Source organism: Jaculus jaculus, chromosome 8, assembly GCF_020740685.1.
Source record: "Jaculus jaculus isolate mJacJac1 chromosome 8, mJacJac1.mat.Y.cur, whole genome shotgun sequence".
In the NCBI taxonomy this organism is placed as follows: domain Eukaryota; kingdom Metazoa; phylum Chordata; class Mammalia; order Rodentia; family Dipodidae; genus Jaculus; species Jaculus jaculus.
Genome location: NC_059109.1, coordinates 116372131 through 116395997, shown reverse-complemented (window position 1 = coordinate 116395997; position 23867 = coordinate 116372131). Strand labels below are relative to the sequence as shown.

General features: G+C 48.7%; 1 protein-coding gene and 1 pseudogene across 2 annotated transcripts; both read right to left on the bottom strand.

The window, feature by feature from the left end:
* Positions 1–5198: 5198 nt before the first annotated feature.
* LOC101597822 lies at positions 5199–5782 on the bottom strand (annotated as a pseudogene).
* Positions 5783–13557: 7775 nt separating this feature from the next.
* On the bottom strand, positions 13558–23320 carry Myl9 (myosin light chain 9). 2 transcript variants are annotated; one of them, XM_045156573.1, is made up of 4 exons: positions 23225–23320; positions 19505–19714; positions 15037–15198; positions 13558–14303 (listed from the first exon to the last, which is right to left on the bottom strand). In XM_045156573.1, the coding sequence occupies exons 2-4, from the start codon at positions 19686–19688 to the stop codon at positions 14131–14133; spliced, it is 519 nt and encodes a 172-aa protein (XP_045012508.1). In that variant the 5' UTR covers positions 19689–19714; positions 23225–23320; the 3' UTR covers positions 13558–14130. The 2 variants fall into 2 exon arrangements, with proteins under 2 accessions (XP_045012508.1, XP_045012507.1); XM_045156572.1 differs by having other exon boundaries at positions 23229–23320.
* Positions 23321–23867: the final 547 nt, after the last annotated feature.

The window sequence follows — 23867 nt, the reverse complement described above, 5'->3', positions numbered from 1 at the left end:
GAGTGAGACCCTACCTCAAAAAAAAAAAAAAATAGTGCCCAAATAACTCACACACTTGGCTCACTGACTGATGAATTTTCCTTCTCCTCATCCCAGTAAACTGAAGCAGCTTCACCCCATGGCTTTGGCATTTACATCCGCTCCCTTGGCAGATGCTCATTCCTGGTGACTTTAGCTTCTGAGGTCTCCATGACATCTTCGGCTTCACGCTCACAGCCTCACACTTTGCCTTCTCAGGAGCTATTGGCAAGGTGTCCTTCCTAGGCCTTCCTTTTATTTATTTATTTATTTATTTATTTATTTATTTATTTATTTATTTATTTATTTATGAGAGAGAGAGAGAGAGACAATGGGCATGCCAGGGCCTCCAGTTGCTGCAAACAAACTCCAGATGCATGTACCACCTTGTGCATCTTATCTGGCTTACGTGGGTCCTGGAGAACCGAAGAATTGAACATGGGGTCCTCTGGCTTTGCAGGCAAGCACTTCTACCTGCTAAGTCATCTCTCTAGCCCTAGGTGTCCCTTTTAAACTTTGGGTGAAAGCTCCCATGACACCTTAAGTCATGCATTCTTTTCTTCGCATCTACAAAACTAACATCACGTGGACAGTTCCAAGGTCTGCTATGAACTGGGGCCGTAGTAACCATACACAGTAGCCAGACCTCCACATTAGACTCTGAATGCCTGGGTAGCCGAGCATGGTGAAATGAATGCTGGGAAAAATCTTTTTGGGGTGTCCTGTGTAAGCAGGGTGCTCCTGAGGGCACAGTGCTCTCTTCTCAAGGGAGTCTTCACGTGGGTTTACCCTTTCCAGCCTTGCATGGGTGGGTCTGGCTAGTTCCTGAGATCCCCTCAAGGCAGCTTTTCTGTTATTATATTTTAAATATTTTATTTATCTGATAGAAAGAGGCATAGAGGGAGAGAGAGATTGGGGGCGCCAGGGCCTCCAGCTGCTGCAAACAAACTCCAGACGCATGCGCCACCTTGTGCATCCAGCTTACGTGGGTCCTGGGGAATTGAACCAGGGTCCTTAGGCTTCGCAGGCAAATGCCTTAACCCTAAGCCATTTCCCCAGCCCCTTTTCTGTTATTTTGATAGATTACTTGGCCTTTGGTTCCCCTCCCCCACAAAGTAGGGTCTCACTCTAGCCCATGCTGACCTGGAACTCACTCTGTAGTCCCAGGATGGCCTCAAACTCACAAGAATCCTCTTACCTCTGCTGGGATTAAAGGTATGCACCACTACACCTGGCTCTTGGCCTCTTTAATGCTTCATCATATCCACATCTGACTTTTTAGCTCCAACTTTACTCGGACTTTTCTGATCAAACGAGTTTTTCAAGTCTTCCCACTCATGAGATTCTGTCAACCTGGATAGTAGCTGCCATCAATAGCCATGCCACAGCCTGAATCATGGGTTCCCTCGAAATTTCCTCTGTTGTACTAATTAGTCCTTCACCTTTAAAGTTAGCCTCCTACAAAATTGCTGAACATGAGCAAAATACAGACAAGGTTTTTTTTTTTTTTTTTTTTTTGGTGGTAGGGCATGCTGGTCTTTTGACCTCCCACCAAAATTGCCCATTAAATCTGTGCATAGTCCCAGCACTTGGGAGACAGAGGTAGGAGGATCATCATGCATTTGAGGCCAGCCTGAGACTACATAGTGAATTCCAGATCAGCCTGAGCTAGAGCAAGACCGTACCTCGGAGGGGAAAAAAATGCCCATTAAGCTGTGCTTACTATATTCTCGAATTTCTCAAGCCTTCAGGTCCCAACTTTCCCAAACTCTTACCATAAGTCAGTTCTAAAGGCTACTGAACCACCTTGTGAGGTGGTTTCTGCAATGTCTCCACTTCTCAGAGCTAATTTTCTGTGTTAGACTTTGTGTCACTGGGCCGGAATACCTGACACAAACAATTCAAGGAGGAACAAATTTATTCATGCGCATGATCCTGCAGGTTTCAGTCTGTAGTTGTTGATCCCAGGCAGGAAGTGATGAGTGAGGGAGGGGAGAAGCTCTGAGGCTCAGAAGCGCTTGCTGAATGAAGCGCTGGGAGTCCAGGTTGGGAAGAGGGCCGAGCAGAATGCTCACACCCGTTCTCGAGCATCCTGGCCTGGTGGAGACATGGGGATGAGGCCCAAGAGCCTCATGGAGAAGCTCCACTGCTTTCCTAGTCCTCCGCAAAGCTGTCCTCTCCCAGACCTCCAAGGCCTGGCACTGTGGCCAAGTGGCCAGTGCTGTGCTCCATAGTTCTGGACAGGTTGCTGTGCCCCTTTGAGTTTAATGTTTTTGCCTGTAAAGTCTCAATTTTTTTTTTTTTCAAGGCAGGGTCTCACCCTAGCCCAGGCTGACCTGAAATTCACTATGTAGTCCCAGGCTGGCCTTGAACTCACAGCGATCCTTCTACCTCTGCCTCCCCAGTGCTGGGATTAAAGGCGTGCGTCACCGCGCCCAGCTTAAAGTCTTAATTAAAAAAAATTATTTATTTTTTTTATTCATGAGAGAGAGAGAGAGAATGGGCGTGCCTGGGACTTCAGCCGCTGCAAAGAAACTCCAGACGCATGTGCCACCTTGCGTATCTGGCTTATGTAGGTCCTGGGGAATTGAAGCTGGGTCCTTTGTCTTTGCAGGTAAGTGCCTTAACCATTAAGCCATCCCTCAAGCCCATATATACATATATTTATTTGGTTTTGTTTTTTTGAGGTAGGGTCTCACTCTAGTCCAGGCTGACCTGGAATTCACTATGTAGTCTCAGGGTAGCTTCGAATTCATGGCAATCCTTTTACCTCTGCCTCCTGAGTGCTGGGATTAAATATGTGTGCCACCATGCCTGGCTCAAATATATTTTTTAAAATATTTTATTTTTATTTGTTTTCTCTGTCAAATAGACAGAGAAAGGAGGGGGGGAGAGAGAGAGGAGAATATGGGCGTGCCAGGACCTCCAGCCACTGCAAACGAACTCCAGACACGTGCGCCCCCTTGTGCATCTGGCTAATGTGGGTCCTGGGGAATCAAACCTGGGTCCTTTGGCTTTGCAGACAAATGCCTTAACCACTAAGCCATCCCTCCAGTCCTCAAATATTTTTTTTGAAATTATCCACTCATTTATTGAAGGAATAATTCTGTTACAACATGAGTATTATTAAAGATAAAACAATATCTTATGCCAACATATGTTTGTTTGTTTATTTCTATTTCTGTGAATTTTCCACTTAGAAAACAAAAGTGACTCTTTCTTTAACTTGTGGCTCCTTTTCCCTTAACCTAAGCTTCATTTAAGAAAGGCTTATTGCCAGGTGTGGTGGCGCACGCCTTTAATCCCAGCACTGGGGAGGCATAGATAGAGGGATCACTGTGAGTTCAAGGCCAGCCTGAGACTACATAGTGAATTCTAGGTCAGCCTGAGCTAGAGCAGGACCCTACCTTAAAAAAAAAGAAAAAGAAAAAGAAAGGCTTATAGTATCACACCTTTCAAGGCTCAGGGTCTATTGAGGAAGAGATGGCGGAAAGAATGTAAGAGCCAAAGGAAGGGTAGGACTCCTTACAACGTGCTCCCCCCAGACACAAAATGACCTGGATATCCATGACCTCACAGTGCCTGACACTACCTACACAAGACCATCATAAGAGGAGGAAAAGATGATGACATCAAAATAAAAGAGAGACTGATTGAGATGGGGAGGGGATATGATGGAAAATGGAGTTTCAAAGGGGAAAGTTGGGGGAGGGAGGGTATTTCCATGGGATATTTTTTATAATTATGGAAGTTGTTAATAAAAATTTCTAAAAAAGAAAGGCTTATAGAATTAAAAAATTAACTTTTCTTTTTTTTTTTTTTTTTTTTTTTTTTTGAGGTAGGGTCTCACTCTAGCCCAGCCTGACCTGGAATTCACTAAGGAGTCTCAGGGTAGTCTCGAACTCACAGCGATCTTCCTACCTCTGCCTCCCTAGTGCTGGGATTAAAGGTGTGTGCCACCACGCCCAGCTCAAAATTAACTTTTCATTTACACTTTGTAATTGAGTTATTTATAGAGTCCAAAACTGTGGGTTACAATGAAAATAAAATTACACATTTTTTACATACCTACTTTGCAAATCAAAATATATTTTATGCACCATTAAAAACTTATTTTGTTTGAAATTTTTTCAATGTAAATACTAGAACAACATTTATTTCTCCCATTTTCTATTTTTGGATATACCTTAAGAAAGCAAAAATTAAAAAAAACTGTCAACATTATATTGATATTTCTAATGTCAAGATAATTGTTATTACCAAGTGTTCAATCTCTGCAATGATTAATTTTACAAACTCAAAACTGCTATCTATTGTTAGGCACTATACTTTGAAACTGCTTATTTTGGATGGTGGTAACATGAAGCATAAAACGTCTATGAGTGTTAGTATGAAAATACGTATTACAACGTAGGAAAATAGCCCTGTTTTTTCTGACTCCAGATGCAGATTTATGTTATTCTTTTTTTTTTTTAAAGGAACAGATTACAACATTGGATGAAGGGGGTGTCTACAATATGCCAGAATTTTTTTCTTTATTTATTTGAGAGCAGAAGACAGACAGAGAAAGGAGGAGAGAGAGAGAGAGAGAGAGAAAATGGGTGCGCCAGGGCCTCCAGCCACTGCAAACGAACTCTAGATGCGTGTGCCCCCTTTTGCATCTGGCTGATGTGGAACCTGGGGAATCGAGCCTTGAACCGGGATCCTTAGGCTTCACAGGCAAGCGCTTAACCACTAAGCCATCTCTCCAGCCCTTATGTTATTCTTAAGTTGGAAGAAGATTCAAAAGAACATGCAGAAAATTAGAAGATAAAGAATCTAGACAGATATGTTACAACTATGGCATACTGCAAACCATGATAATAACCAGGCAATTAATGCAACACATTCATTTGCTAGAAATGAAGTAGCCACAAATGAATGGCATTTTTTCTTTCTTTTAACAGTGTATTTCGTGTGTTTCTTGCTAAGTTCCATTACATCTAAAGAGCAGTGTTAACATGTCATTTCAGATATATCAGCATCTTCACTTTTCAAAGAGGTCTTAACAAATAATTTTTAGAAAACATATCAATCTGCTATAACAAGCCATTCCCATGCTAAATGGAGTTTTATTCTTAACAGTTGAAGGCTAAGATCCTAACTTCAGAAAACATGAACTGTAACACACTAACTTCAGTCTAGATATCATCGTCAATGTCGTCATTGTCATCTCCAATATTATCAAACTGGATTTCATCATCATCTCCTGGACCAAATGCATCCGTTTCATTATTCTTGGCATGCTCTGGAAGTTCTCCATATGCCTTCAGACTTCTAGCTTCATCTGCATTATAGTTTAAAATTACATCAGCTTTGTTATCTTGATAGTGTCGTAGACCAATCAATATGATGTCTGAAGTGTTTATCCAAGCTTTCTTCCTTAATTTCCTCTGATATGGCACAACCGCCTCACACCACCAAAGCACATGGCTTCTAAGCGTCCATTCCCCAGCATCTTGACTACCTGCGCATAGTCCTGCCCATCCTCTTTAAACACCAGCTCTCTTTTTTCAGCTTCATTTTCATTTTTACCCCTGCACCTGTTTTTGCCTCCTTCGGCTTTATTCTTTGGCATGGTGGCAAGAGCAAACAATGGGTTTAGAGCAGAAGGCTCCTTTCTGATGGCAGCTGTGATTCTTTGCCAAGAGCTACCGCTTGAATGCGCAGGCTAAAGTTACCTGCTGATGGGAGATCTGACGCGCACTGTCCAGCTCCTGGAGCTTTCTGGAAGACCACAGGTACACACGATCCACAAGCAGGAAACGGTGCGTTAGCAGCCGTGGGTTCCAGACAAAAGGCGGCTGCACACCTTCACCCTTGCTGGCCACCGCCGCCGCTGCCGCTGCACACAAGCGCAATGCTCCACTCTTAAATATTTTTAAAAACACCCTACTTCGGGCTGGAGAGATGGTCTAGTGGTTAGGATGCCTGCCTGCAAAGCTAAAGGATCCAGGTTCGATTCATGTAAGCTAAATGCACAAAGTGGCACATGCATTTGGAGTTCGTTTGCAGTGACTAGATGCCCTGGCATGCCCACTCTCTTTCAAACAAATAAATAAAAATTAAATTAAAGAAGACCCTACTTCAGGGAATAAGGTGGAGAGTGATTGCTCTCCCCACACGCATGCTCACACACACACATATGCATGTGCTTATGCATGCACACCATAATTGCATAAATATATTCTCTAGTTTCATTATTATCTTCTCATATTCCCTATTGTGGATAGAAAAGGAGGTACCCTTGGAACCCCAGGTTGAAAACTTCCTTTATTAGGGCTCTTGAAGGCCCCTTAGGTCCAGGATCTCAAGTGTCTTGGAATGGCATACTCGACTTTTAGAGCTAAAATGACTATAGGTCCTAAAGGGGTAGCTGGTGTTACCGGCTAGGCTAAGACCCAGGACCTTGTTTACTCAATGACCTCTGGTGTCCCCTAGTGGTAAAGTGTGCTAACACTATTTTTTGTGCGCGCGCGCGCGCGTGTGTGTGTGTGTGTGTGTGTGTGTGTGATTTTTCAAGGTAGAGTCTCCCAGCCCTGGGGAGGGAGAGGTAGGAGGATTGCTGTTTGATGCTAACTTGAGATTACATAGTGAATTCCAGGCCAGCTGGGACTAGAGTAAGACTCTACCTCCAAAATAAAAATAATTATTTTTATTTATTTGAGAGACAGAAAGAAGCAGACAGAGAGTATGGGCCCATCAGGGCCTCTTGCACTGCAAAGGAACTCTAGATGCATGTGCCACTTTGTGCAGCTGGTTTTTATGTGAGCACTGGGGAATTGAACCCAAGCCATCAGGCTTTGCAAGCAAGCACTTTTAACCACTAAGCCATCTCTCTTGTTTCACACTGACTTCTTTTTTTCTTATTCTTTTGCCAGTATATGCATATATTTTTTTTTCTTAAATAGGGCCTCACTCTAGTCGAGGCTGACCTGGAACCCACTATGTAGTCTCAGGCTGGCCTCAAACTCACAATGATCCTCCTACCTGCCTCCTGGGTGTTGGGATTAAAGGCATGCACCACCATGCTTAGCCAATTATTAAAAAAAAACAAAACCTTATATATATATTTGGTTTTTCAAGGTAGGGTCTTGCTTTGGCCCAGGCTCACCTGGAATTGACTATGTAGTCTCAGGGTGGCCTTGAACAAAAGATCCTCCTAATTCTGCTTCCCAAGTACTGGGAGTAAATGTGTGCATTATCATGCCCAGTTAAAAATATTTTTGCTGGGCGTGATGGTGCACACTTTTAATCCCAGCACTCAGGAGGCAGAGGTAGGAGGCTCACCGTGAGTTCGAGGCCACCCTGAGACTCCATAGTGAATCCCAGGTCAGCCTGGGCTAGAGTGAGAACCTACCTCAAAAAACCAAAAAGAAAAAAAAATATTTTTGTTGGGTTGGAGAGATGGTTTAGTAGTTAAGGCACTTGCCTGTGAAGCCTAAGGACCCATGTTTGCCTCTCCAGATCTCATGATAGCCACATGCACAAAGGTGAGGCAAGTGCAAGGTCACACATGCTCACTAGGAGGCGCAAGCATCTGGAGTTCAATTGTATTGGCTGAGGCCCTGGTGCACCTATTCTCTCTTAAAAATATATTATTTACTGATTAATAACTCAGGTTTGATTCCCCAGTACCCATGTAAACCCAGATGCACAAAGTGGCACATGCATCTGGAGTTGTTTTGCAGAAGCTGGAGGCTCTGATGTACCAATTCTTTCTGTCTCTCTGATCGCAAATAAATATTTTGGGGGCTGGAGAAATGGCTTAGTGATTAAGGCGTTTGTCTGTGAAGCCTAAGGACCATGGTTTAATTCCCCAGGACCCATGTAAGGCAGATACACAAGGAGGTGCATGCATCTGGAGTTCATCTGCAGTGGCTGGAGGCCCTGGCATGCCCATTTGCTCTCTATGTATCTATCTGCCTCTCTCAAATAAATAAATAAATAATACATTTATAAAACTATTTTTGAATCTCCCCCTCCCAAAAAGAAAATTAAAGGTAAAAATGGTGACTTATTGGGTTTGCTTTCAGTAACTGGTTTTGGAGTAAAGCATTTGGTTGATGTGGAATGAATGAGCATTGTGAAAGTTGGAAAATGTTTGCAAAAATAATTCTTTTTTTTTTTAACTTTTTTTTTTGTTTATATTTATTTATTTGAGAGCGACAGACGGAGAGAGAAAGAGGCAGAGAGAGAGAGAATGGGCACGCCAGGGCCTCCAGCCTCTGCAAACGAACTCCAGACGCGTGCGCCCCCTTGTGCATCTGGCTAACGTGGGACCTGGGGAACCGAGCCTCGAACCGGGGTCCTTAGGCTTCACAGGCAAGCGCTTAACCGCTAAGCCATCTCTCCAGCCCGCAAAAATAATTCTTTATGCCTTAGTTTATATTGACTACAGTGAGCCTGGAAAAGAACCATGACATGTGTTTAAATTTTGGCAAAGTGTATTCCATTTCAGTGAATTTATTCACAAGGAACAAAAGGTTGTGAGCGCTGCCAAATGTCCTGTCAATACAAAACTAGAATCCAGTTCTCTGTCGGTGAGTGCACTCAACTTTCCCGGCCTGTGTTCAGCTGTTCACTTTATTTATGGCTTTTATCTTCCTGCACTGAAATCCATCAGTCTTTTTTTTAAGAAATATATTTTATTTTTAATTTATTTGAGAGAAAGACACAGGGAGAAGGAGAGAGAGAATGGGCATGCCAGGGCCTCCAGTTACTGCAAACGGACTCCAGACGCATGCACCACCTTCTGCATCTGGCTTACATGGGTCCTGGGGAATTGAACTAAGGTCCTTTGGCTTTGTAAGCAAGTGCCTTAACCGCTGAGCGATCTCTCCAGCTCCCATCAGTCTTTTATTTTTTTTTTAAGGTAGGGTCTCACTCTAGCTCAGGCTGACCTGGAATTCACTACATAGTCTCAGGGTGGCCTCGAACTCAGTGATCCTCCTAACTCTGCCTCCCAGAGTTAAAGGCGTGCACCACCACATCTGACTTTTTAAAAAATTAATTATTATTATTATTATTTTAGACAGAGCAATCAAGAGAGAGACAGAGAAAGAGATATATCATAATTGGCATACTAGGCACTGCAATTGAACTCCAGGTGCTTGTGGCACCTAGTGGGCATGTGCGACCTTGTGTTTGCCTTACCTTTGTGTGTCTGCCTTATTGGGTTCTGAAGAATCGAACATGGGTCCTTAGGCTTCACAGGCAAGTGCCTTTACTGCTAAGCCATCTCTCCAGCCTCCATCAGTTTTTTTTTTTTTTCCAAGGTAGGGTTTTGTTCTAGCCCAGGCTGACCTGGAATTCATTATGTAGTCTCAGGTTGGCCTCGAAATCAGGGCAATCCTCCTCCTACCTCTGCCTCCCAAGTGCTGGGATTAAAGGTATGCGCCAGTACGCCTGGCTCCCCCATCGGTCTTTTAAAATATTTTTATTTATTTATTTGCAAGGAGAGAGAGAACAGGTACACTAGGGTTTCCAGCCACTGCAAACAAACTGCAGACACATGCGCCACTTTGTGCATCTGGCTGTATGTGGGTACCAGGGAAGTGAACGTGGGTCATCAGGTTTTGTGGGCAGGCATCTTAACTGCTGAGCCCTCCCTCCAGTCTCCATCAGTTTTTTCCTTTGTGGCTTCTGTGGTTTGTGTTACACTTGGAAAGTTCTAGTTCTGGAAGCATCTCACTGTTAGCTCTAAATGCTGCCTGGGAGATTAAAATCCCATTAGCATCTATTTATTTACACTGTGGTTTGTATTATTTTACTGACAGGATCTCACTTTATAACCCGGCTGGTCTAGAACTCACTATGCTGGCCTCAAACTTCTGGCCATCCCCTGCCTCAGTCTCCTGAGTGCTGGGATTATAGGCATGCTCCACTATGCTTGGCTCCCATTAGCTTCTTGCTGCTTTTACCACTTTCCCTCCCTTTCTTCCTCCTTTATTCCTTCCTAGGTACCTGCCTTTCCATCCTTAAGGATCCTACACTACCCTCTGCAGAATTAGTTTCCTTTTTCCTACATCCCTTCAGTACCCAGTGTGGTGGTTTAATTCAGGTGTCCCCCATAAACATAGATGTTCTGAATGCTAAATTCCCAGCTGATGGAGATTTTGGAATTAACGCCCCTTGGAGGCAGTGTATTGTTGGGGGTGGGCTTATGGGTGTTATAGCCAGTGTTTGGCACACTCTCCTGTTGTTATTGTCCACCTTATGTCGGCCAGGGGGTGATGTCCCCCTCAAGCCTGTAAGCCAAACTAAACATTTTTATCCCATAAGCTGCTCTTGGTTGGGTGATTTCTGCCAGCTATGCGAACCTGACTGCAACACCCAGCCAGTGTGAAACCAGTGGGTCCTGTCTTCTGTCCATGGGATATGAGGGTATTTCATCCGTGAGCCCTTGTGTGTAGGGCAGAATTGGAATCACAGGAAAGTTTCTTCCTAAACTGTCCACGTGAACCCCCTTTCTTCCCTCCCTCCTTTCTTCTTCCTCTTTCCCTCTCTCTCTCTTTAGACAAGTTCTCACTCTGTAACCCAGGCTGGCCATGAACTTGTGATCCTCCTGCTTTAGCCTCCCCAGTGCTGGCATGACAGCAGTGAACCACCACACCTGCCTCCTCCTTTTTTAATTTTAATATTTTTATTTTTATTTATTTATTTGAGAGAGGGAAAGAGGCAGAATGAGTGAGAGAGAAAATGGGTGCTCCAGGGCCTCCAGCCACTGGAAATGAGCTCCAGATGCATGTGCCACCTTATGTATCTGGCTTACATGGGTCCTGGGGAATTGAACCTGGGTCCTTTGGCTTTGCAGGGAAGCGCCTTAACCACTAAGCCATCTCTCCAGCCCTACCTTGCCTTCTTGACATCAAAGGCCACCAAAACTAGGCCACTGGTGTCTCAATGGTTAGCAAGAGGGTGTGGCTAGGATTGTGGAAGCCCCAGGGACCACCAGAGCCCATCTCGTGTCCAGCTTCTCCCTTAGAACTGGCTGAGGGTTGCCTGGATGATACACATGGAACTGGAGGCCCAGTTTGGTAGGTGGTTAGGACTGAGTCTAGACAGTACTTGGGCCTGGTTCAGACCTAGTTGGGGCTGGTCCCATCTAGAGTTAAAGCCAAGGACTTGTGGTCTGCTTAAAACAGAGAGAAGCCCAGCATGGTGGCACATGCCTTTAATCCCAGCATTTGGGAGGCAGAGGTAGGAGGATCACCGTGAGTTTGAGGCCATCCTGAGATAGCAGTGAATGAATTAGAGACCATAATTTGGAAAAAATAAAAATAAAAAAGAGAGATCAAGAGAGCCGGGCATGTTGCATGCCTTTAATCCCAAACTTGGGAGGCTGAGGTAAGAGGATCACTGTGAGTTCGATACCATCCTAAGTCACTTGCCTGCAAAGCCTAAGGGCCCATGTTCAATTCCCCAGATTCCACGTAAGACAGATGCCCAAGGTGATGCGTGTGCATAAAGTGGAGCACATGGAGTTCGAGACCCTGGTGTGCCAATTCTCTCTCACATAAAAAAGCAAAATAAAACACAACAAAATAAAAAGACAAAAACTACACTACAGAGTGCAGGTTAGCCTGGGCTAGAGTGAGAGCCTATCTCAAAAAACTGAAAAGGGGGCTGGAGAGATGGCTTAGCATTTAAGGTGCTGGCCTGGGAAGCCCAAGGATCCAGGTTCGATTCCTCCGTACCTACATAAGACAGATGTACACTATGGCGCATGCATCCGGAGTCTGTTTGCAGTGGCTAGAGGCCCTGGCATGCCCATTCTCTCTATCTGCCTCTCTCTCTCTCAAATATATATAAATAAAAAAAAATTTAAAAGGAAGAGGGGAGGATACTTAATAGGTTGATATTGTATATATGTAATTACAATGATTGTAATGGGGAGGTAATATGATGGAGAATGGAATTTCAAATGGGAAAGTGTGGGGGTGGGGAGGGAGGGAATTACCATGGGATATATTTTATAATCATGGAAAATGTTAATAAAAATTAAATTAAAAAAAAATTTTTAAACTGGGTGTTGTGGAGCATGCCTTTAATCCCAGCTCATGGGAGGCAGAGGTAGGAGGATCGCTGTGAGTTCAAGGCCAACCTGAGACTACAGAGTGAATTCCAGGTCAGCCTGGGCTAGAGTGAAACCCTATCTCGAAAACCCAAAAATAAATAAGTAAATAAAATAAACAAGTAAATAAAAGTTTAAAAACAATGAAAACCCCCCAAACCAACTAAACCCCCCAAAAGAATTGCCTGGTATGGTGGCGCACGCCTTTAATCCCAGCACTTGGGAGGCAGAGGTAGGAAGATTGCTGTGAGTTCGAGACTACCTTGAGACTACACAGTGAGTTTCAGGTCAGCCTGAGCTAGAGCAAGACCCTACCTCGAAAAACAAAAACTCCAAAACAGGAGGAGCGCCGCTCAAGCCCACGGGGGCTCGCCGAGGTAGGCTGAGGGGCAGCGGAAGGCTGTTTCCTCACTGCTGTGCCCACCTTCGGCCCTAGTGACAGACCTCTGCTGTGTGCTACGGGAGGCCCGCACGGTGACCCCTGGAGAAGGCAGCAAGATCATGCTGGATCCAGCGCCTGCCCCCCACCCCACCCCACCCCACCCCTCTGCGGGGACAGGTGAAGCCCACTTTGCTGGTAGAACACCGTATAAGCCCCTTCTCTGCCATCCAATGTCTCCACCCCAAGGTGGGTTGTCAGTGTCCCTCTTATTCAGTCGGGACATGGCAGGGGTGCAGCCATGCCTGCCTGTGTGTAGAGGGATGGGCCAAGAGGTGGTCTGCTGGTCCCAGGGCTGCCCTACCCTTCCCACTGCTGAGTTTCTTCATGAACATACCCTGTTGCCGCCTGGGGCTGGACAAGGTGGTGTGAGGCCACTGGGCCTAATGACGCCTTCACTGTTCCCAGTCTACGTTTCTTCCAGGACCAACCGGCTTCCCCAGAGCAGTGAAGTGGAGGTCAGCTTTCAGTCTTGAGGACTATATGGCCTTGACTGCTGACCCTGAGGCCCAGACTCCTCTACCCTATAGACTGTGGTGAAGCGTGTCGGCACTCCTCACCTATGCTCTGCTCCCAGATCGGTTTCTTTCCCCTTGCTGATCTCATCTCAGCTGAGTAGGGAGCCCCCTTGCTGACTCTAATCCTTCAGGTTTAGGGGACCATTTGACTGTGAATCCCCAGTTCTTTTAGTGTGTGTGTGTGGGGGGGGCTGGTTTCAAGGTAGTGTCTCACTCAAGCCCAGGCTGACCTGGAATTCACCATGTAGTCTCAGGGTGGCCTTGAACTCACGGAGATCCTCCTACCTCTGCCTCCCGAGTGCTGGGATTAAAGGTGAGCGCCACCACGCCCGGCAACCCCCAGTTTTTCCCCTGGTTGGAGAGAGGCATCAGAGCAGCCACTGACAAGCGGGCAGAGGGACGTGTGGACGTCCCCAAAGTCCCTTATTCCCTCCCCCCCACCCAAGTCACTGACACAGAGACCTGAGTTAGTGCTCAGCCTTGTATTGGAGACTCCATGTCCCCTGGGACAATCACCCCTGTATGGTGTACCTTCCTGAGCACCCCCAGATGGACTGGGTGCATTCTGGTGGCTGGACGGACATAGAGGGAAGGTCTACTGTCCTTTCAAGGTATGTGGTGAGCGTGGATCTGTGTGTGTGTGTGTGCGCGTGTGCTGGGAAGTGGTGTCTGGCATCTGGACATGGACACCTTCCTCCTGGGGAGCAGCCCAGGAATAGTAGCCACAGCAGGCTGGCCATCTGTCTTCAGGGGTCTCTCCTTGGTGCCTCTTGGTCCCGCCCTTGGCTCACCTCCCAGAGCATGGTCTTCCTTGCATGAGTGTGTTCAGCCATGGTGGAGTTGTTGCTGCCAGCCTCTATGTACCCCGGCCTCAGCCAGCGGCCCGTTTCTTGCCCCGAGAGCCCCCATTCTAAGCCCCTTGTGGGGAGGGAACCTGAGAGGGTTTTTTGGGACGTGGCAGCGCAGCTGGTACAGTTGAGTGTGAGTGTGGTGTGGAGGGACCAGGACAGGGCCCCAGGTGTCAGGGGGGCCAGGCTGGCCTAGTCGTCCTTGTCCTTGGCGCCGTGTTTGAGGATGCGGGTGAACTCCACGTAGTCGAAGTTGCCTTTCTTATCAATGGGCGCCTCACGGCACATCTCGTCCACCTCCTCATCCGTAAAGCGGTCGCCCATGGTGGTAAGTAGCTCCCGCAGGTGGTCCTCGTGGATGTAGCCTGGGGACAAGACGGGGCTCCATGGAGGCAGGCTTTCCGCCGGAGCCGCACTAAGGCCTGACGATTGGAGAGGGGCCAGGAAGAGCCCGCCCTAGTCTTGGGGTCATGGAGAGGGGGGAGGACTTCTGGGAAGATCCCAGATGGAAGCGTTCTATAGAGCCGCTATCTGCAATGACTCCATAGGGGCTGTGGTGGTGTGAGGGGCATCCTTTTTTTTTTTTTTTAAATCTTATTTTTATTAATTTATTTGAGAGAGCGAGAGCGGGGGGGGGGGGAGGGAGGGAGGGCGAGCGAGCAAGATTGGGTGTGCTAGGGTCTCCAGCCACTACAAATGAACTCTATTGTTCATCTGGTTTACCTAGGTCCTGGAGAATCAAACCTGGGTCCTTTGGCTTTGCAGGCAAGCACCTTCATCACTAAGCCATCTCTCCAGGACCATGTGAGGGGGAATTCTAGCTGTATGACAGAAGCCAAGGATGGGACAGGCTTCTGTACCTTATGACAAGAAAGGCATGACATGATTTGATTTATAGAAAGGGAATGTGTGCTGGCCTTGCAGATGTGAGTGTTTGGCATCAGACGGACCAGGAGACAAGGACATGTGGTCCAGCCTTTGAGGGGCAGGGCACTGATGACTAGGGTGGCCAGACCCACCACTATGCCCTTGGCCTGCCCTCTGCCCCTCCCCCGCAGGCACTGAGTGCCCCTGTACGGAGCCCAGTGCAGCGCTGACCTGAGGCCTCCTCGTCGAAGCAGGCGAAGGCGTTGCGGATCACGTCTTCGGGGTCCGTGCCATTGAGCTTCTCTCCGAACATGGTGAGGAACATGGTGAAATTGATGGGCCCGGGCGCCTCACTCATCATGCCCTCCAGGTACTCATCCGTGGGGTTCTTCCCTGTGGTGGATGGCATTGTGCCTGCTGTCACCAGGCGTCTGACTCCAGCCCGGGCTAACTCATTCTCAGCACCCTCCCCAGGTGAGCCTCGTAAACTGAGAAGCAGGTGCCAGACAGCCGAGGTCTTGCCCGCTTCTTCGAACATCCACCTTCAGGTCCTGCCTGCTCGGGGGCACGCAATGGATGGCACAAGTCCCTACCTGCCTCTAGCATGCCACCTGCAGGCTGAAGGTCAGCCATCAGTCCTGCTCACTACAGTGGAAGAGAAGCCATCTGCTGATGGTGGCCCTGCCCAGCGTACCATGTGCCTCGCTGCATTTCACTCTCAGCAGGCAGTGAAGACTCTTCTCACCCTCTATCACAGGTGAGGGACCAGGGCACAGAGAGGCAAGGCAGCTTATCCAAGGCCAACACCAAAGATGGAGTAGGTCAGCAACTGAACCCAAGTAGTCCGTCTCCAAATTCCAGCTTCAGAAGCATTAGATCACTATGGAGTCTCAGGGTGGCCTCGAACTCATGGCGATCCTCCTACCTCTACCTCCCGAGCGCTGGGATTAAAGGCGTGCGCCGCCACGCCCAGTTTATCCTCAAAATTCTAAGAAAGAATTCTAAGATTAGGCTCAGTGGGTAAAGTGCTTGCTGGGCAAGTGCGGGTATGTATGAGTTCAGCTCCTCAGGAGCCACGGAAAGCTGGACGAGGCTGCGCCAGCATCTGTGGTCCCAGCGCACCCAGGGTAAGATGGGATGGGAGGTGGAGATGGCAAAAGTCCCAGAAGCTTGCCAAGGGGTGTTGAACAGTAGGAGACCCTTCCTCGGACCAGGTGGAAGGCGAGGACCACACCCACGGCTGTCCTCACAGAGAACTCTACGGGCCCATGCGTACTCACCCGCAGACACGTGTGCGCACGCACAAAGTTGTTAACTCTGTGAGCGCTGGCGTCACACAGGCCTGATTTAAATCCCAGCTTTGTGCCTCAGTTTCTTGTGTTTCTTAGAATTTTGAGGATAAACTGAGCATGGTGGCGCATGTCTTTAATCCCAGCACTCGGGAGGAGGCAGAGGTAGGAGGATCGCCGTGAGTTTGAGGCCACCCTGAGATTCCATAGTGAATTCCAGGTCAGCCTGGGCTAGAGTGAGACCCTACCTTGAAAAACCAAAAATAAAAATGAAATAAATAAATACTTACATACATACATTTTGAGGTTAAGACAATGGTTATGACAAAAAAAAAATTCTCATAACAATGACTGGCACATCCCTTGGACTCTATAATCAACTGATGGGTTAAGACCCCAATTCTACCACTTAGCTGCTGTAGATCGTGAGCAAATTATTTGACTTCTTTGAGCCTCAGTTTCCTCTCTCTCTCTCTCTCTTTTTTTTTTTTGGTTTTTAAGTTAGGGTCTCACTCTGGCCCAGGCTGACCTGGAATTCACTGTGTAGTCTCAGGGTGGCCTCAAACTCATGGCGATCCTCCTACCTCTGCCTCCTAAGGGCTGGGATTAAAGGAGTACGACTGGCCTTTTTTTAGAAAAATAATTTATTTATTTATTTAAGAGAGAGAGAGAGAGAGAGAGAGAGGGAGAGGGAGAGGGGAAGAGAGAGGGGGAGGGAGGGAGGAAGGGAAAGAGAAAGTGAGAGAGTGCCAGAACCTCCAGCCACTGCAAATGAACTCCAGATGCATGTGCCCCCTTGTGCATCTGGCTTATGTGGGTCCTAGAGAATTGAACAAGGATCCTCTGGCTTTGCAGGCAAATGCCTTAATGGCTAAGCCATCTTTCCAGCCCATTTTTTTGGTTTTTGAGGTAGGGTCTCACTCTAGCTTAAGTTTGAGGGCACGCTGATACTACATAGTGAATTCTAGGTCAGCCTGGGCAAGAGCAAGACCCTATCTTGAAAAATAAAAAAAAAGTTATTTATTTGCAAGAAGTAGAGACAGAGAGTATGGGCATGCCAGGACCTCCTGCCGCTGCCAATGAACTCCAGGGGTATGTGCCACTTTGTGCATCTAACCTTATGTGGATACTGGACAATTGGACCTGGCTGTCAGGCTTTGCAAACGAGCACTGAGCCATCTCTCCAGAGCCCTGCCCTTTCTTTTTAAACTTGAGGACAATATTCTTTTTGTTTTGTTCTTTTTGAGGCAGGATCTCACTCTAGCCCAAGAGGACCTGGAACTCAGACTGCATGCAGCTCAGGCTGCCTTAGAGCCCACGATGATCTTCCCACCTCAGCCTCCCGAATGTTGGGATTATAGTTGTGAGCCACCAGTCCAGGCAGGACTATGTTCTTTAACCAGAAGGTCATATCTGAGCTGTGGTACCACCAACATGAACCATACTGAAGCATGTGTTTTTCTGGAGAGCTGTGTTAGTTTAGGGCCACTATCAAGCCTCAGGATTTGGGGTCCTGAGTGCAGGGTGCTCCTGCCTTACAAATAGGAGAAGCTTTCATATCCCAGTCCTTCCTGAGCCTCCCCTCCTCAAACTGCCACCAGCATCTCCCCGTAGAACGGCCAGAGAAGCTAAGGCCTCAGAGGAGCTATGATCCCCTTGTGATGCCAGCCAGGCACGTAGGGCCAGCCCTCCCCTAGCCACTGTCCTCTGCTTCTGTGAGGCTGATAGGCCGCCACAGGCTGGGCTTGTAGCCAGACAGCACGGGCATCCTTCCTCCAATTCTGGGCTGCTCTCCCAGCGGACATGCAGGTACCCATGAGGGCATGGTGCCCATTACAGTTAGGACAGTGAGCACAGGGTAGTGCCAGGGACTGACTGGGCTGTCTGGCCCAGTCGTGTGGCTCAGCCCTCACGTGGATGCCCTCTGATGCCAGACTTCCTTCCTGTCTGGTCCTGATGCTCTTGTACCAGTGAAGGCTGTGCCAGGAATGGGCTGAGGGTGGCTATCTATGGCCAGCACATAGGACGTAATGGACGCTGGAGACCTTCCTTCTGGGCCTCAATTTCATCATCTGAGCAGTGGCAATTTGGACTTGATTCTTGACACCTTTTAGCTCTAAGGTCCTGGGATGTTATTGTTCTCTTTCTCTCTTTTTTCTCTCCCTCTTCCCTCTCTCTCTCTCTCTTTCTCTCTCTCTCCCTCCCTCCCTCCCCCATCCTCCTCCTCTCTCTTAAGAGTCTTATGTAGCCCAGGCTGGCTTTTAACAACATACTTTATTATTCTTAATTTGTAAGGAGAGAGAGAGAGAAAAAGGGCATACCAGGGCCTGTTTCTCCAGATACAGGCATCACTTTGTACATCTGGCTTTATGTGGGTACTGGGGAATTGAACCCAGGCTGTGAGGCTTTCAAGCAAGCACCTTTAATGGCTTAACCATCTCCTCAGCCCCCAGGCTGCCTCTGAACTTATTTGTAGTTGAGGATGCTTGAATACATGATCCTCCTGCTTCTACCTCTCAAGTGATGGCATTACAAGTGTACACCACCATGCCTTGCTCATGTGGCACTGGGGATTAAAAGCAGGCCCTCGTGCTTGACAAAGCACTCTATCAACTGAGAGTCAACTCTCCAGACCCACTGCTTTATAAGAGAAATATTACCAGGCCGCCTGATGCATGGCTCTGCCCAAAGAGGGATCATCCTATCTAGGTTCTAATCCTGTACTGGACCCCAGACAAATCCCTGTCCTGCTCCGTGCCTCCATGCTGTTCTCTATTAAATATGTGAAGCCATGAGCTGGAGAAATGGCTTAGTGGTTAAGGCACTTGCCTGCAAATCCTACAGACCCAAGTTTGATTCCCCAGAACCCACATAAGCCAGATGCACAAGGTGCATTATGTGTCTGGAGGTCATTTGCAGTGGCTAGAGGCCCTGGTGCGCCCATTTTCTCTCTCTCTCAAAAAAAAAATAAAATAAATAAATTAAGTTAAAAAAAAAAAAAAGGCCAGGCTGGGTGTGGTGGCGCATCTTTTTAATCCCAGCACTCGGGAGGCAGAGGTATGAGGATTGAAGTGAGTTCGAGGCCACCCTGAGACTACATAATGAATTTCAGTTCAGCCTGGGCTAGAGTGAGACCCTACCTCAAACAAACAAACAAATAAAAAAAGATAAAAAAAAAATTAAATGTAGGCTGGGTGTGGTAGCACGTGCCTTTAATCACAGTACTCGGAGACAGAGGTAGGAGGATTGCTGTGAGTTTGAAAAGCCAAATAAACAAATAAATAAAACGTGCAAAGTCAGAGCAGCTACTGTCTAGGAAGGTGCCACAGGTCTTATTTCATAGGAAGTGCTCTGTAAGTGCCCAGCAGCCTGGGCCCTGCCCCGCGTGCGGCCCACCGTGTCCCACTCACCCAGAGAGGCAAGCATGTCGTGGAGGTCCTCCTTGTCGATGAAGCCATCGCGGTTCTGATCGATCATGTTGAAGGCCTCCTTAAACTCCTGGATCTGGGACTGGTCAAACATGGCGAAGACATTGGATGTGGCCCGCTGGGGCCGCTTTTTGGTGGTCTTAGCCTTGGCCCGCTTGCTAGACATCTTGGCTTCAGCTGGGTAGGGATTCCCTGCAGGAAGGAGTGTGGAGCGATGATTCGGGCCTGGAATGGTCCGGCCTCCCTGGACCACTTTCACTCTAGGCCTGGCATTTAAGGCCTCCCGCGGGCTCCAGCCACCCACAACCCAGTTCTTCACTAGAGTAGCCTGTGGGTGCTGCGATCCTGAGTAACTACTTCTTTTTCTTTCTTTCCTTCTTTCTTTCTTTCCCTTTCTTTCTTTCTTTCCTTCTTTCTTCCTTCCTTCCTTTCTTTCTTTCCCTCTTTCTTTCCCTTTCTTTCTTTCTTTCCTTCTTTCTTTCTTTCCTTCTTTCTTTCCCTTTCTTTCTTTCCTTTTCTTTCTTTCTTTCCTTCTTTCTTTCTTTCCTTCTTTCTTTCTTTCTTTCCTTCTTTCTTTCTTCTTTCCTTCCTTCCTTCCTTCCTTCCTTCCTTCCTTCCTTCCTTCCTTCTTTCTTTCTTTCTTTCTTTCTTTCTTTCTTTCTTTCTTCCTTTCTTCTTTTTTGTTTTTTTGAGGTAGGGTCTCTCTCTAGCCTGATCTGACCTGGAATTCACTATGTAGTCTCAGGGTGGCCTCGAACTCTCCAGAGTGCTGGGAGCAAAGGCGTGTACCACCACGCCCTTGCTCTGAGTGACTTGTACCTCTCAACTTGGGAACCCTGTAGGGGGATTGAATTAGCTCAGTGTCTGGAGAGCCCCTGGAGTGGTGCTGGGCATGGTGTGAGCTACTTTTGTTGTGACTGGGGAAAAACATTAGGGTTGGCTTGGTGCCAACCATTAACTTGCTTCATCTCTTTCGTTCCCAGATAGCAAGCAAGTTGGCCCATGTCTCTGAGTGGTAAGGTTGGGGCAGCATTGTGGGAGGCTGGGGGCGGCTGACCAGCAGACCTGCATTCTTGACATTCCTCGTCCTCCCCTAGCCCAAGCCATCCATCCCTCTTGCACTGCCCACTGGAAGAGGGGATCACTCTGGGCTGTGAACTCTGGCTGCCCTCCTCAGAGCCTGACCAGTCCCGAGTGGGTGACAGCCCATTCTAGGCCCTTCTTCACGTCCTGTGCTGTGAGTGATCCTCCCCAGACTGAGACCCAAGTCCACCCACACCTGGCCTCTTGGCCTCTAGCCATTCTCTCTTTTCCTATTCACTTTCCACTTCAAAGCAAGCCCATACCCGTCCTCCTTGCTTGCAAAGCTGCTGTCATGGGATCGGTTCCCATGTAAAGTACCCATGTAAAGCCGTGTCCACAATGTGGCACATTCACCCGGAGTTTGTAGTGGTAAGAGGCCCTGGCATGCCCATATTCTCTTACAAATCAATAAAAATATTACAAAAAAGAAGAGTTCTTTCCCTGAGCCCCTGCCGTGCCATAGCTTGTGAATACATGTCAAGAACTCGTGTCTTGTTCTCCTCAGCTGCCCCAGGATGTCTGCCGCCTCTTTCCTCTGTCCTGAGCAATGTGGTCCAAGGCCTCTGGGACACCTCTGCACCTGCCACCTGCCTTCTACCATGCTTCTCGCCCTGTGAGCTGCTTCCAGGCTTCTGTCCCATGACCCTGTTCGAATCAGACCTGAGCTGGGATCCTGGCCAATCCCAGCATGTTTCCAGGGCCATATATAGCCCACCGGGCTACCACACCACTCTCCACAGCTAGCATCTTGCACGGTGCCGGCTGGGTTGACAGAAGCTCTTCTCACCCACAGCTTAGAGGAGCCCAGTCCTCTTCCAGCCCAGGGTTCTATGGGAATATGGACTCCTCCAATGCAGAGCAGTTCCCTGCGCCCAGCTGAGGTGGTAGCAGCCATCACAGTCTCCAGCCCCTCCTTTCTGCCAAGTTTTAGGGTACACATGGACAGGGTCCCCAGTGTTCCTTCCGGGCTCTCCAGCCAAGGCCCCATGCTCACACCCTCCTCTCTCTCTCTCTCTTTTGTTGCTTGTTTTTTTTGAGGTAAGGTCTTGCTGTAGCCCAGGCTGTCCTGGAACTTACTATGTAGTCTCAGGGTGGCCTTGAACTCATGCCAATCCTCCTACCTCTGCCTCCTGAGTGCTGGGATTAAGGGTGTGTGCCACGATGCTTGGCATAACCCTCCTCTCTTGCTGCAAGATTGCCCTGTCCATCCCAACAATCGTGGGCAGCAGTGGCCCAATAGCACAGTGAGGAAAGCGGGCCCAAGAAGGGACGTACATGCATGTCTGTCCCTGGGAAGGTTAGAGGCCCGTTGGAAGCTGGACACACCTGGCCAGGTTGGGGTCAGTGGGCAGGTGACTTGGCTCAGTGTTCTTGAGACCTGAACAAAGGAAACACCTGTGCTAGCTGGTTGAGGGAATCAAAGGCTGGGGCCAGGTATGGGTGAGTGACCAGGGTCAGGGACAAGCCAGATGGGCCCTTAGCCCCGGAGCCTTCTTCCTCCACTTCCTCCTCCTCCTCCTGGAGCTCCTAGACACCAAGGATCAGTCAGCTGGAACTTGGCCTGGCTGTTACTAGATATCTCCTTCCTACTGGGGTCTGAGTCCCACCTTAACAGCTGACACCTGGTTAGAAGTCAGACCAGACTAGTCTCCATCACTGGATACACCAGATGGTCTGCTAATAAGCCAATTCATCTTACCCCACATCCCTGAGAGCAGCCAGAGCTGCTGGCGGGCAGGGACCAAGATCTCCCCATCTCTGAGTCCTGGGCAGGGGGGGGGGGGGTTGGGGGGGTGGTGCCTAGAAGGGTCTGAGAAGGCCCTGGGCAGATGGTCTAGAGAAGGTAGCTTGGGGTCCATGACACACAGCACTTGGTGGAGGAGGCGACAGGGCTTCACCTGGTTGCCATCCCTCTCTCTTGTCTCAGGGTGTGGAGATGGGGAAAGGGAGGCTTATGCTTTGGAGGTAAGTGGAGCTTGGCAGGGCTCAGTTTTCTCCTCCAACATACAAGGGGCTTTTTGGATCCCAGCGCCTCTGCAGCACCCCCCCCCCCAGCACTCAGGAGGCAGGGGTCGGGGTTTCACCATGAGTTCACTGACAGCCTGGAAGAAGTAGAAGTGAGTTCCAGGTCAGCCTGGGCTAAGTGAGACTCTACCTTAAAACCCCCAAAACAAAACAAAACAAAACAAAACAAAACAAAAACAAACAAAACCCAGACATATTCCCTGGTCCAAGGACTAGTTTTCCCGAGCCTGGAAAAGAAAGTCAGCTGGGGCTGGAGAGATTGCTTAGCGGTTAAGGCACATGCCTAAGGACCCAGGTTCGATTCTCCAGTACCCAAATAAGCCAGATGCACATGGTGGCACATGCATCTGGAGTTCGTTTGCAGTGACTACAGATCTGGCGTGCCCATTCTCCCTCTCTCTCTCCCTCTCTCTGTCTCTAATAAGTAAATAAGAATGAAAATAAATTCTTTTTTAAAAAAAGTCAGCTGCCCCAGGCCAGAGGCCCCATGAGACCCAGCCAACAGCCCCAGACCACACCGCTATCCACGCGTGCAAGACCCTCGACCTGCCGGTCCGCAGCCCCCCCAGCACCCCACGACGGCCCCCCGCCGACCTACTGTGGACACCCGGGGAGAAGGCGCTCGCGTGCGCGCGTGGAGCCGTCCGTGCGTCGATCAGTCCGTCCGTCCGTCTGCGCTCGGGCTCGGGCGCCAGGGCCGGGGCGGGGCCGGGCAGCCGGGCGGTCGGTGCGCGGCCTTACAAGGCAGAAGAATGCGCGCGGCGGGGCGGAGGCGGGGCCCGGCAGCTCGCCCGGCCTTATTTGGCCACCCACCCTTGCGGATTGGGAAGCCGGGGTGGCCCCGGGCGAGTGCCCCCATCCCCCTGTCCCGGTCACCGCCGCAGAGCCCTGCGGGGTGTCCCCAAAGAGAGAGAAAGCGAGAGAGCGCGCACCTTTATTCCTCATCTCTCACCCTGGCTCCAACAGCCGGTCCTGGTTCCGTGCGCATCCACGGACGGCCCGGACGCGCCCTCGGAGACTTCCCTGCCCTGGATTCGACCACCTGACCCTGGACAGTTCGGGGCGCAGTCGTTGAGAATGACCCGACTGCTGTCTGCGCGAAGCTGGGGACCAGCGAGGAGCTGCTAAGAGTAGCTCAGTTTGCCTCTCACTTACAGAAGAGTCCAAAGAGAGGCTACAAAACGTGATGACAGGCAGGGACCTTTCCTACATGCCTACGGAAAGAAAGCAGTAAAGG